Below are 14,506 nucleotides of genomic sequence, written 5' to 3' on the forward strand. Positions count from 1 at the left end.
TTCACCGCAATAAAGCCGAAAAAAGCAATAAAGTGAGCCTCACAAATTTTCTGGTTCTCCAGTGTATATAAGTTATGTTTACACTATGCTGTGGTCTTTTAACTGTGCAATAGCATTGTGTCTAAAAACACAATGTACATACCTTAATTAAAAAATACTTTATTGTTAACCATCATTTGAGTCTTCAGTGAGTCTTAGCATAACATTAAAGGTCACTGATCACAAATCACCATAGCAAATATAATACTAATGAAAAAGTCTGAAATACTCCAAGACATGAAGTGAGCAAATGCTACTGGAAAAATGGTGCCAATAGACTTGCTCAACACAGGGCTGCCACAAACCTCCCATCTGTGAAAAACAGAGTATTTGCAAAGCACAATAAAACAAGGTGCGCCTGTATAAAATAGGCTCAAAACTAATGTTCAAAATACTAAAATCATATTCAACATTTGGATTGTTTTCTTATAAAAAATGACCTTTTAAGGACCCCTCTATTAGCAAGCTTGTGTACTTAAGAAGTCTCACTTTTATAGAAAAAAAGGTCTCTTACCTTTGTGAAACTCAAGTAATCTCAAGGCACTACCCTGTCCTATTCGCTTGCTTTCTGAGGGAACGAAGTGAAGATTCTGGTTTGCCCTCCCAGCCTTCCCAACACAGCTCCTGGCCTCATCCACATGGCGCAGCAGAGCGTTTCCACTGACCCGGTTCACTAACTGGACACCCTCACTAGACAGCCTGTGAGCTCACAGCTGACGCGGTAAGTGGTGTGTGTGAATGGTTTTGGCTCAGGGTCGTGCGCCTGTGTATGGAGTCCAGTCACCCCCACCCACGCAGTACCACAAGAACAGTGCAATCAAGGAAACAGACATCGTGACAGATTCCAGCAATCTTACCATCCGTGAAAAAATATGATCTGGTTCCATCTTGTCTAACATAAAAGTTTTCTGCAAGTTTGCTCCCGGCTTTAAACCTAAGCATGGCATGATCATACAGCCCATAGTCGCGAAACAAGACACTTTTGCCTGGTTTTAATACCTACAAAACAAAATAGGCTGCACATAACTCGGGGACCCAGTCAGACAGAACTTACTATAAAATAAAATCTGATTATTTTACAGATGAGAATAACTTATATTTGTGACAGTGATAAAAAGGGACAAACTGAAATGCCTGCACTACGAAGGAAAAGGCCCTGCCAAGCAAAGGTTTGTAAGGCCTGGCTGAGTCCCAGGCGCTGGGGGGGTTACCTCCTGAGCTCTGAGGAGAGCACCCTCGGAGGTCCAGTGTCACAAATAAAACGCTGAAGACATCAGAGGGAAAAAAGTACCCTCACTAAAGTATTAGCACATTCTCCCATCATTGTATTAGCCATCTCCTAATCCATGACCCTGTAGTCAAACTGTTTCTTTAAATATCTATGTAATCAATACGTTCTGGCTTTTTACTGATGTTCTGGCCTTCCTCAGCCTGTGTGTCAGTTCTGGGCTCCTGCATGCAGTTCTGTATGGCTTGCTCACTATGCTAACACCACGCTAAGCCCTCTACAGCTGACCAGACATTTTCTCACTAGGTCTTCATACAATTCTAGAGGAAAAGTGTGATTATCCCGAGACCAAGAAACTGGTAGCAGAAAAATCATACAGCAGCTTATGTGCCCACAATCATACAGCAGCTGCTAACAGCAGAGTCCGAGCTCATACTTGGGTCAGAGGCATCACGAGAGGATAGGGGATATCTGTTAGTCCCGGGCAGCGACGGGAAGCGGGAGTGTCAGTCCAATTCCGTCCTCACTCCTGACAACACCAGAGAGACTGGGAGGGAGGGGTAACACTACCCATTCTCCCCTGCTGCTGCACTTCTTGCTTTCAGGCAGAGGGCCCACAGGCCAGTGTGGTGTGTAGAGAAGGGGCATGTGCCAGGCACCGGTGGGAGCCCCTTACCACAGCCTTTAGAAACAGCTGTCACAGAGCAGACGTTTCAAAAACTGGAAGGTAAAAATCTGCAGAGCACAGTGTAACTGCTCCTCTCCTACAAAGCAAACAGCCATATGCTTTTCAGAATGAAAAGAACAAGGTACTCGCTTTGACACTTGCTTTTTAAGTGGGTATTCTTTCAAACTGTGTAACATTACCAAGTGAGAGTGGTCTTCAAAAGGGGGCATTGATTTTACTAAGTATATTCTTACTGTTTGCATCAGCAAGATAATCTTTAAAACATGACATATACTACCTACTACAGTAGATATCTGAGGTAATTTGATATTTCCTCTTCCTGAATAGAATATGAAAGACTGTCCATACTACTTCCAAGTGTGCTGCAGATTTTCTCACAGCGAATTCTTATCAACACTTGCCGGGAGCCACCACAGGAAGTCCCACCCATGACAAAGGTCATGCGGAGAGGACCTGACAGGCAAAGGTGGATCAGGACTCGAGGGATTCCCTGGATCTGCTCGAGCATCTACCCCAAAACCGGAATCTCTCTGTCTTACTATTTTGTGCCTTTCACCAACTCTTCTGACATTAACAGGGGGCTATCCCCGACCACCTTTTTCTGGAAAAAGTCAACTTAGGGCTCTAATCCTGGGCATGATAGGAGTGTTTCAATTCAAACCCCTCTGATGGCTTTCTAGCTTGCCTGACAGGTTTATCCAGACTCTTGCAGCTACGCATGTGATTGTTCACAGCCTCCCAACCATGAGAGACACGGGAAGCCTGCCTAAAACATTCTAAAAATATAGAGCCTTTCAAAGAGTTAAAAACTATTAGAGTGGTGCTGGTGTAGGATTTCATTGTTGAGCCAATGCTTGCTGCCGAGTGCCCATACCCCTTATCCATTGTGCACGGGGGAGTGCACTGGTTAACACAGTTGGAATGTAAGGAAAACAAGCAGCAGCCTTAGAATTAACCACATCAGACCTTTGAGCTAATTGGTTCTTTCTTTCTTGTAACTCACTTCACCTTTAGCATTTTCTGAGGCTGACATAGATTAGAAATATAGAGAAAAAACACTTCAAGGGAAAATAAGTTTTCTGGTTGAGCAGGCTTTATCAAAAAACGGTCATAAAATGTCCACAGGCCTCCAAGGCCAGAAGATAATGTATACAACATTGTTTATGGAAAAGGTATGCAGAAAAAATCCTGGTTTCGATAAAGACAAAACAGATGTAATGTTTGGGTCGACGCTGCATGACTCTGCATCTTTCATTTCCCTCTATGTACAAGTCAAGGTATAAAAGTTCCTTTTGAAAATAAAGTTATGGGCCTCGCTCACCAAAGCTTGGTCTCCCTGTGTCAATCTTTCTTTCATTTTCTTTCTTTCTCTCTCTGTTCTTCTTTCAGGATGACTCCTTGGGGCACAGGGGCTCTCTGAATTCACTTTTTTTGCCTAGGCTTCTAAGACCCGATCGGGAAGGCACCCTGCATCTTTACCGGGGAGGGGGCGTCCTGCGTCCTCACCCCACCGAGAGGGTGCCTGCGACCTCTGTGAACAGAGCAAATTCCATGCCAGGAGCTTTATTGGCTTTCTGTGTAAACCAAGGAAGATCAAGCCTCTTTCTCTCCCCTTTTACTTTCCTTATCGCCAACGCCATCATTCTGAGGGTACCCCTGGATCCTGCTGGGGCTAGACCCCGGCAAACATTAGCATGCATTAAAAATACTGTCAATAAAGAGCCTCGTGTTGCGATTCATGGGGTCACTAAGAGTCGGACACAACTGAGCGACTGAACTGATTGACTGACTGGATAAAGACATTCTTACTTTGGTCAGAAATGTGACTAAGAAGAAAACAATCTGAAAACTTTAATTTGTATGAGACTCACTTATTTTCAGAAGGAAGGGAAGGCCGCATGGGACTGTCGCTCAGGAATCTGGGAACTCCTGATCTATGGGCCAGCTCTTCCGTTAACTGGCTGAATGACCCTAAACAAGTTGTTTCATCCTCTGAATGTGCTTTCTCGTCCGTAAGACAGAAATTACGGCACGAACACCTCCTCTGAGGCAGGACTGTGCTTCTGCTGGGTTTTCTTGTCCTCCGGGCAGCTCCAGAAAGATGGCGGGTGAGATCAGTCAGACCCTCTCTTGGTGAGTGAGGCTCAGAGCACAAGTGATTTGCCTGGGCTTTCAAGGCAAGTTAGTGGCACAGGGAAGACCAAAATCCTGTCTTCCAATAACAAACTTAGTTGATTTTTACTTTACCATTTCATTCCAAAAATGAGGGAACCCAACTTTAAGGTTCCCATTCAGTTTAAAATTAAGTGATTTTAAAATTTCTCCAGTGTTACCATCCTACAGTAATTAGCTCTACCATGAACAGCATGTTTCTGTGGTTGTTTAAACTGGAGAGCTGCCCAAAGGGTGTCTGACTGTCAGAGGGTGAGAGACTGCTTCTTCCGCTAACTTCCTGATGAAGCACATGATATCCAATTAATGAACCAGTCACCGTGTATGGTGGCCTCACACTGCTGCTGTGAACTCATTCCAGGTCAGCTGAAAAAGGAATTCTATTGGGGGCTAAAACAGGAAGAGGCTGAAATGGAACTTATTAGCATATGAAAGGTTACAACAGAGGCCAGGTATGGACTGAGCCAGCTCAAGTCAGTGTTTTGTTTTAGTTTTAACATAACATTTCATTATTACTAAAATACACACAATATGCTATATCTTTTCATTTAAATCAAGAAGAGGGATATCCTCATTAATACTCAGCTCCGTTGGACTTTATTATAATCTAATAGTGTCTCATTAAGGTTTTATTTTCCATTTCCTGGGTTATCATACGTTAACTTACTATCTGTACATTCCTCTTCTATAAAAAGACTGTTTTTCCATTGTCATTCTTACCGTTACCCAAGAATTCTTTATACATTCTGAAATACTAATCTTTGTCAGTTGAATAGGTTTGTGTTTTTTTTTTTTGCCACAGTGAGTGGCATGTGGGATCTTAGTTCTCCAAAGAGAGGACCAGGGATCAAACCCAGGCCCCTCTGCAGTGGAAGTGAGGAGTCTTAATCACTGGACTACCAGGGAAGGCCCTCAGCTGAGTAGATTTTAAGATACTTTTCCCACCTGGTCTCTCTGATTTCTTTGTATCATCTTAATTGTCTGAAGAAAACAAACTCCTAATTTTATTATATCATCTTCATGCATAGAATGCTTTTTAGTCTTTGAGAAAATTTTCCCCACTCTGAAGTCAAAGTTTTTTTCCTATAGTTTCTTCTGAAAGGCTTACACTTTTGTCTTTTCCAGTTAAGTCTTTAAATCCACCTTTAAATCCATACATGACTTTTGTATAAGGATGTGAAGCAGAAAACAATTTTGGATTTTTCCTACATGGACCACCAATGGTCCCAGAATCACTTCCTGAGCAGTCCTTTCCCCAGGGATCTTCCAATGTCACCTCTATCAACTATCAAATTTCCATACATACATGGATCTACTTCTAAGCTATCATATTCCATTTGTCAATTTTTCTGTTCCTCTGCAAATACCATCTGTCTTAATAACTGTAGCTGTAATAAGCCTTTATATCTGGTAAGGTATAAATCGCCCCATCTCCTTCTTCAGGAATGTTTTGACTTTTTATTCCTTCATGTAAATTTAGAATCAACTTGTCAATTTTCCCTCAAAAATAAAAAGTCTACCAAAAATCTCGAACTTAAAAAAGGGTAAAATATAACATGAAGTGGACCAGGATGACACAGTGCACGTTACTTCTTTAAATAAAGTATACAATTCTGTGGCATTGAGTACATTCATCTTATTATCTGTGTAATTCTTTAATATTAATATTCTTTAATATTTTCTCATTAGACAATTATACTACCTGAAAACAACGTTTTATTTCTTTCTCATTCTTTTTCTGCTGTTTTCCAGCTGACTGGGACCTCCAGCACGATGAACAGTACTGACAGTGGGCAGTGTCATCCCCACGAGGTCCCAGACACTGCTTACTCCTGTCTCCCGCTCCTTCCTAGTCCCTGGAACCTTCATCAGTGAAATCACTGGTATCCTGAATGCTCCCTTCACATTCCAGTGCTAACAACCTGACTGCCCCCTGAGGACACGGTTCTCCCTGCCACCTCTCAAGCAGGCGTGTTTTCTCCCGTGGCCCTAGTGCCACCAAGCGTGGGGATGGGGCAGGGTCCTCCTTGCCCCCCCACTGCTCCTTTCTGTGCATCCCCCCTTCTGCCCTCAAGTTTCAGCTCTGAACCTCCTGTCATCAGATCATACCATCACCCACTACCCCGTATTATTGTTGTTGTTCAGTCACTAAGTCATGTCCGACTTTTTGTAACACTATGGACTGTAGCCTGCCAGAGTCCTCTGCCCATGGGATTTCCCAGGTGAGAATATTGGAGTGGGTTGCCACTTCCTGCTCCAGGAGACGTTCCCAACCCAGATGTGGGATCGAACCCATGTCTCCTGCATTGGCAGATGGATTCTTCACCACTGAGCCACAAGGGCATCTATTAGTTCCAGGGTCATTTCCCTCAATTTCATGATGAATGTATCTTCTGGTTTATGCTCTTATCCATACACTACTCCATTTTTAACTCCAATGAATTTCAACATACACAGGAATTACCCTTCCAAACATGCTGGATTCAATGATTTGAGCTCCTCCCTTTCAAAGACTTTGTCCTTCACCTTTTAATCACTCACTCCCACAGTAATGTTCTGAAGTCTTGCCCATACTGTGAAGGCAATACTTTCAATGTCATGCAAGTCACCCTCTGACCACTCCCACCACTTTCCAGCTGTCTAACTCCCCAGCTTTCTCAATCCTTTACTTTCACCTGAACCATCAAAGGGAAGGATGATAAGGTGGCCTGTCTCGAGTCCCATGACTGAGAAGTTCGACTTCACTCCCCGAGTGCTGCAGCAGCCTGCTGGTAGCTGCGGCAGCTTGAGTTCTAACAGCAACGATGGGAGAGACAACAATGACCGTGGCTGACTTTTAAGAGCACTCACCACTACTAGGCACTGCACTGGGCACTAAGAACACACTTCATGTAATCCACCCCAAATCCCAAGATCTAGGAACCATTATCTCAACACTCCACAGGTAATGAAACGGAAGCTCAGAGAGGTAAAGGAAGCGGCCTACATCGGGAAGTAAGGTTTAACTCGAGGCACACTGTGTGCTCCTGTGTGGGGGCCCCTGCTCCCTCTCACTTTACCACAGGGCTCCACAGATCCCAGCAGCTGCTCCAAGGCAAGCTATGGCCACTAAGCCAAACAGAATTTAAGGTGGATGTTTCACACAGGAGAACTTCTCTTCATACATCGACTACACAGCCCACCTTGTAAGAACAGGGAGACTGTGAATTAAGACGGCATGTGAGCCTCAGAGGGAAGCTAAGTGAAAAGTCAGGATGTCGAACCCTCAAATGCAGGCTCGCAATCACTAACCTTGTAAATGTTTTGTAAGACAAGGTGCATCTTATCAGGGTGAACTGCAGAGAGCACAAATATCAACGTGACAACATCCACAGACTCTGGGGGCACGTGCTCCAGAAGGTCATCTTTGGTCAGATCACACTGGAACACCTTGCATCTTTCTGTGTCATAAAGAGGATTTTGCTAGAGAGGAGAAAAACACAAAATACCTTCAATGCAACATCCATGCTGATACACACAGAAAAGCACACCACCCATGGAGATGCTATTTCCACATGTACACTGCTGCACAGAACTCAACAACCACTGCTACTGAATAGCAGGTCATTTTCACATTAAAGCATGTAATATTCAATACTGCCACAAGGGGCAAGATCTCATTTTAACAAATAATTTTGTTCCTTTTTTTTCTTTAAAATTTTTTCATTTTATATTGGAGTATAGTTGATTAATAATGCTGCCTGAGTTTCAGGTGTAGAGTGACTCAGTTATACGTATACATGCATCTTCTATTTCAAATTCTTTTCCCATTTATGTTATTAGAGTATTGCGCTGAGTCCCCTGTGCTATACAGTAGGTCCTTATTGATGATCTCTTTTAAACACAACAAATTATTTTTAACTGCGTATGCAGTCTATCACATATTCCAAACTGAGTTTTTAGAAGCATGTGACTCCAGAGGGATGATAAATCAAACCCTGCCTCTGCTCCCTTAACACTCCTCTGACTCACCCACTATAACCCTGAATCCTATGAGAGGTCCTTCCGGCTCCCTTTACTGAGATGCTCCCACCCTTCTTCTGGGTATGGTGCGTGCTTGATGCAGCAAGCTAAGAAAACTTTTTTTTTTAAACTACAAGTGTGTTCCTGGTACATTATGGTAATAGGTTTCAACACATATATAACAGCATTATGAAGAAAAATAATAAACTTTTCTTTAATGTAAGTAAGGACCTTAATAAGCAGATACATAAAGGTATAGGACAGGTCAGTTCTACTTATCTCTCTTATAGATAGATTGGAGTTTATTACAATCTCAACCGAATCTTCAGATTTCTAGAAATTTGAGAAAGTGAATTTTTTCATCTGGAAGTGAAAACCTTTAGGAACAGCCAAGACAATTTTTAGATGAAAAACAATGGAGGAGGAGGAGGCATACTATAGGACATCAAAACACATTACAAAATGTAGTACTAAACAGTGTGGTTTGAGAATGGGGACCAACAGATCAGTGAGACAAAAGAGTGTCCCTGAACAGACCCATGTATTTAGAGGGATCATTAGTGTATAAAACAGAAGACAGGTGACAAAAATGACATTAAATTTTTTAAAAAGATAGAGAACAAAGATTATGATTATCAGGAATGGAAAATGAATTTCTCACTCAATTCACTGTTTGAACAGTTAGCTCTATCCACTTGTGCTAAAGGGCAGCAGAAATAAAAGAATTCCAGCTCCAGTGCAGAGGTGGGGAGACGGAGAGTCTATCCTTACAGGGCCATGAGCGGGACAGACAGCAACTTCCTGTGAACCCATGAGAGAGCAGACGTCAAAGAACCACCAGCCACCCCCAGATGTGGAGAGGGAGAGGCGCCTTCAGGGAGATGCAGGACCCAAGCATTTGCTTACCTGAGGCCTCTAGAAAACTAGAAATGTGACAAACAGCATGAAGCTCCCAGGGCTGAAGCCACCGGGATGTCCACACCCTAGCAGGTGTTTCCACCAGGGACATCACTTAGGCTCTCACAGAAAGAACGGGGCTCTTTCTGGGGCTGGACCTTCTCAGCTCCTTTAAGCGAGCAAAGGTTTAACACGCAGGGGAAAAGTCACCTGGGCCTTGGGTCCTTGGGGCACTAGTGGAACATCACTGCCCCTGGGGAGGGCACTGCTCTGCCCAAACTTTGTCTTCATCTGCAGAGAGAATGGCCTCATGACCCCGGAGGATGACAGAGGAGGGGAAGGGATGAGAAAGAAAAGCTCTATTCCTGGAGAGGCAGAAACACTTGTGGGAAAGCTGCAAGAGAGAGACTCTTCATGGGGAGCAGCACAACAGGAAGACCCAAAGCCAACAGGAACAACAAAGTCACCAGAGGAGTTTGAAGTCTCACGGGCCCACAGCAACAACAAACCTCACAGGTAACTATACCAACAACAGACTTTAACACAGAGCACAACTCCAGTCTAGATTATTACAAACCCTTATTAGCTGTCCACTGCCCTGTATAACATACCTAGCTTTCAACAAAAAAAGAACAAGGCACACCATGAGGCAAGAAAAAACATGGTCTGAAGAGACAATCATGAAAACCAGACTCAAATATGACACAGACGCTGGAACTACAGGCTTGGATATTAAAAAACAAAAAAATTATGATTAACGTATTACAGGCTTTAATGAAAAAGGTGGACAATATTCAAGATCAGATAGGTAATTTCAGAGATATAGAAACTACAAATCAATGGGAAATGCTAAAAATCAAAAACATAGTAACAGAAATGAAAAATGCTTCTGACAGGCTCATCAACAGGAATGCTTACTGCCTAAAAGGAATCAGTGAACTTGATGATAAGACAACAGAAAGTACACAAACTGGAAATGCAAAGGGCAAAAAAGTTAAAAACAAACAAACAAAAAAGCCAGCATCCAAGAGCTGGGAAACAATAGCAAATGGTATAACATAGAGATAACCGGAATCCTCGGAGAAAACAAGAGCTCAAGAAATACTCTAAAAATAATCGTCAAACTTTTCCAGATTAATTAAAAATCCTCATAACCAAAACTATAAAAAGCATATCTATGTGATTATAGAACTCCAAAAACATAAAACCTTAGTACTTCAAAAGGAAATGATTATTCATTTGATGTGATCACTTAAATTCTATAATAAAACAATACCATAAAACAATGCCTAATAAACTCGAAGAAATATTTGCAACAGATATAACAGAATATATCCGCAAAATAAGAAACAAACTGACAGAAAAATGGGGAAAGGTATGAACAGACAATTCATACTACGGTGTAAGCCCAATGTGGGTGACGGTTTTGTTTGTTTTGTTTACTACTTCATCCCAATGCTTAGAACAGTGATTGGCCTACATTAGGCTTCGAATAAACATATATAGAGTAAAGGAATAAAAACAAGCAGAAGAAAAACTAATGCTTATTTACATATCACAAAGTCTTCAACTTTATTTGTTATAAAGAATAAACAATTTAAAACATGGAGATAGTACTTTTGGCCTATAAGATTGGGAGATACAGAAAAGACTGATGGTGGGACTTCCCAGGTGGTCCAGGAGGTAAGATTCTGTGCTTTCGATGCATGGGGGTGTGGGTTTGATCCCTGATTGAGGAACTAAGATCCCACACGCTGTACAGTGCAGCCAAAAAAAGGACTGATGTTAAATGTTGATGGCATAGAGGGAAAAAAATCTTTATATTATTGGTGAAATTATAAATTGGTATAATTTTCTGGATGGACAGCTGGCCCTATCTATTTAAATTTTAATGTGTATGCTCTCTCCAAGGAATTCTATTTCTTCTATTAGTCACCACAGAGACATGTACACATGTGTTATGGGGCATGCGTATAATTCTGATTACATCAATCCTACTTGTGAGAGCAAAAATTAGAAGCAATTTGAACAATCATCAACAAAGCAATTATTACTATATATGGCACATCCATTCTGTGAAATACTGCAAGAGGTAAATGAAATGAAGTAGACCTACATGTACTGGGATGAAAATACTAGGCAAGACATAATGTACAGCGAAGAAGGTAGGTTATAGTACAATGTGATATCACTATTTAAAAAGTCTAAGGTGCTAAAATTGTGAAAGGTTGATGGAAAAATAGATATCTGCATGTTGCCAAAGTATCCCTCACATATCTGTTAATGACAAAAAGAAAACACCTGTCCAACAGGGGAATTAGGAAGTCACTTTAAACCCAGTGACCAAAACTAGCATCACTTACAGTGAGATTAGATCACTGCCTCCTGACAGGATGCAATATAAAAGCTACATCACCTACTAAAGTATTTTTGCTCAAATATTTTAAGTTAGATTTAAATCTAACTTGTGGTTTACAGAAAATACAAGGCATAAAGCAACAAGTTAAACAATGATAGAAAGAAACAATCAGCCAATTTGGAATGTGGGACCTCATTACATAAAATTGCTTGCTCTCCCAAAACTCAATGTCATTGGGGAAAAAGTCAAGGGGAAGGGCAGGAATGTTTTAGGCTAAGAAGATTTAGGTACATAATAAAGTGTAAGCTGCAATCCTTAACTAAATACAACTATAAATGACACTATAAAAGTTTATAAAGCAAAAGTAGCAAAATGCTGCTGCTGCTGCTGCTAAGTCGCTTCAGTTGTGTCCGACTCTGTGCGACCCCATAGACGGCAGCCCAACAGGCTCCCCGGTCCCTGGGATTCTCCAGGCAAGAACACTGGAGTGGGTTGCCATTTCCTTCTCCAATGCATGAAAATGAAAAGTCAAAGTGAAGTTGCTCAGTCATGTCCGACTCTTAGCGACCTCATGGACTGAAGCCTACCAGGCTCCTCCGTCCATGGGATTTTCCAGGCAAGAGTACTGGAGTGGGGTGCCATTGCCTTCTATGCTGCCAATCATTAAACGTGGACACAAGTTTATGGATGTTGTCTGGTAATACTTTTCTAAATAATGCTATGTTTCTGTATGTATACATGCAAATACACAGGAAAACTACATTTACAGTGATCATAGCCGGTCCTTCAGGAAGAAGACCGGAATTGGGAAAACGGGTGTAGAAGTCAGGTCCGACAAGTCTAGGAAAACAGAAACATAACAACACACGGATGGTGCACCAACCTTGACATATTCAACAGCTCTCGGAGAAAAATCACAGGCATAGGCAAAGATATCTGGATCTTCTTCTAACAGTGGGAATAAACAGTTCCCAACCCCACAGCCAGCTTCAAGAATAGTCAATTTTTGATCTTCAAACTGAGGAAAGAGAACCCAAAGTTACAGTACACAACACCCACCTAATGAAGAAACAAACTAAAAGGTCCAGAACAGGAAACAAGGCCTCTGCCCCCTCGGAGTAGACGATTCACCAGTGAGCTGATAACCCGAAGCCACTGATGCCTCGTCTGTGTCCAACACTGGGTAACCTGGTGTGGAGAAAACAGCAGCATAAGGGCCAACACAACAGGCTCTCAGGTTAGACTGCCTGCGCTCAAATCTGAACGCTTCCCCTCACCCTGCGTTCCGTCACTGAACAAGTCACTTAAACAGCTTTGTCTCTCAATTTCATCAGCAAGTGGGAATACTACTAACGCTAAACTTCAACATGTTACTTAAAGGTTTAAATCACAGAACACTACTGTTAAGTTCATGTAAAGGGGTGTGGTGAAGTATTCATCACCATTATCATTATGAACCCGTCACTGAAATCATTCACTAAGAACTCAATTATTTACAACTTTCAGATTAGCTTTAAAGAAACAGAAAATGCCCACTAAAGTCCTCTCTCCTCTGTATTTTACAACTCAGCAACTGCTCAAACTATTTGAGACAGTGTATCTAAGCTACAAAAATTCATGAAGCCTTCGACAGGATTCATATATTTTCTACCTTACACTCGCCCTGGGAATGCAATAAAACACCCCTCTTCTACAGATTTTAAATGAAGAATCACTCCAACAAGGTGAAGTATTAGTTTACCTCTCTACATGATCTGAGCTCCTCAAACTCTCTGGTAGTCCAGTGTCTATCTTTGAAGAAATTAGTGCTGTTTCTTTTGTAAAAAAGGTCCCAGTTCTTCTGAGCCTCTTTTTCCAGTTTCTGCTGTTTAAAATCAGACACTAAAGCTTGGTCTCTCTTCAGTTTCTCCTCTTCTTCAGAGCTGAGAATCCTTGTCTGCAGCCCTCTCCTTTGCAAAGCAGCCATCTCCGACGTGGATGGTCATATATTGAACATTTAACACTACTGGAGATTCTCCATTCCTCAACAACCTGAGGAATTCAAGCGGATACCACTCACACAGGCAGGGTCCTCTCAGATGTGGTCCCTCAGGCTGGGTTCAAGCCCGAAGCAGCATCGGATACTTCGCAGGAAAGGAAAAAAAAAAAATAAATAACATTCCGGTTGGGGGTTCTAGAACAGGTTTTTTTTTTTTTTTAAGATGCTCAGTTAGTGGTTCTAGAATAGTTCTTTCACTTAACATTTCAATTCGGCAAACATTTACTAGATGCTGAGCCTACACAAAGCCCTACTCCACTACAGGAAGAAGAGGTCACAAAGAACAAGACACAGACCCCAGCCTTCAGGGGGCTGACATCCAGCGGCCGGGCTCTCACGCACAGAAAGGCTTAATTACAACCTGAACAGTCAGTAAGCCGCTTTAGGCAGGAAAAAAAAGTCACTCTCAACAACTGACTGAGAAACCTTACGGTTCCTCAGGGTTCGGTGTCCGCGAAACGGGGGTGTCTTTAAAAACAACCACGACGGCTGTCCGAGCCGGAGGCGGTCGGTCACCGTCGCCAAAGACGCGAGACACGGCGTTTTTCGGGGAAAACGGAGCTACTACGCCCGGGTGGCCCGAGTCTGTCTCATGAACCCGAGGGGGCGCCCCTTTCGGGAACTGAGGCCCTCGCGCCGCCCTGGGCGCGCGAAAGCGACGAAGAAGAGGCTCAGGGACGCGGAGAGTGGGGCCGCCAGGACCCTGCGGATGAGCCGAGCCGCCCAGCCGCGACGGGCGGCGGCGACCCGCGTGAGCCTAGTCCACCGCACGCTGGGCGCCCCAGTCAGCAGTTCTTAGGTTCCCCTGAAGGGTGGGGCCGGGCGCGCCGAGCCCCCAGCCAGGCGCAGCCTCAGAAGCAGAATTTGGGAGCCACCGCGGGAAAAAAAAAAAAAACACCCAAAACCCTTCGACTGGTCAACACCCACCCCCGCCCCGCGGAGAGACCTCGAATCCGGATTCTCCCCGCGGAGAGGACTTTCGGCCATGGCACCGCCCCCGCTACTTCCGCTGGGGGCCCGGAAGTCCCTCCTCGGCGCCGGAAGTTCCGCCGTCAGGTCTCCTCAGAGTCGTCCCCCGCCCAG

General features: G+C 43.2%; 1 protein-coding gene across 10 annotated transcripts in view; it reads right to left on the reverse strand.

Annotated features, from left to right (window-relative positions):
- The window catches only part of METTL6 (methyltransferase 6, tRNA N3-cytidine), a 31,203-nt gene that overhangs the window by 15,351 nt on the left and 1,346 nt on the right, over positions 1 to 14,506 (reverse strand). For 4 of the 10 annotated variants that reach the window (XM_019964428.2, XM_070797088.1, XM_019964437.2 and 1 more), the window contains exons 1-4: positions 14,370 to 14,501; positions 13,127 to 13,508; positions 12,269 to 12,403; positions 7,419 to 7,589 (exon numbers count right to left, since the gene is read on the reverse strand). In XM_019964428.2, the coding sequence (XP_019819987.1) occupies positions 7,419 to 7,589; positions 12,269 to 12,403; positions 13,127 to 13,351 (531 nt within the window). In that variant the 5' untranslated portion in view covers positions 13,352 to 13,508; positions 14,370 to 14,501. The other 6 variants (XM_019964412.2, XM_019964383.2, XM_019964392.2 and 3 more) reach the window with 5 other exon arrangements.

Source organism: Bos indicus, chromosome 1 (assembly GCF_029378745.1).
Source record: "Bos indicus isolate NIAB-ARS_2022 breed Sahiwal x Tharparkar chromosome 1, NIAB-ARS_B.indTharparkar_mat_pri_1.0, whole genome shotgun sequence".
Taxonomy (NCBI): domain Eukaryota; kingdom Metazoa; phylum Chordata; class Mammalia; order Artiodactyla; family Bovidae; genus Bos; species Bos indicus.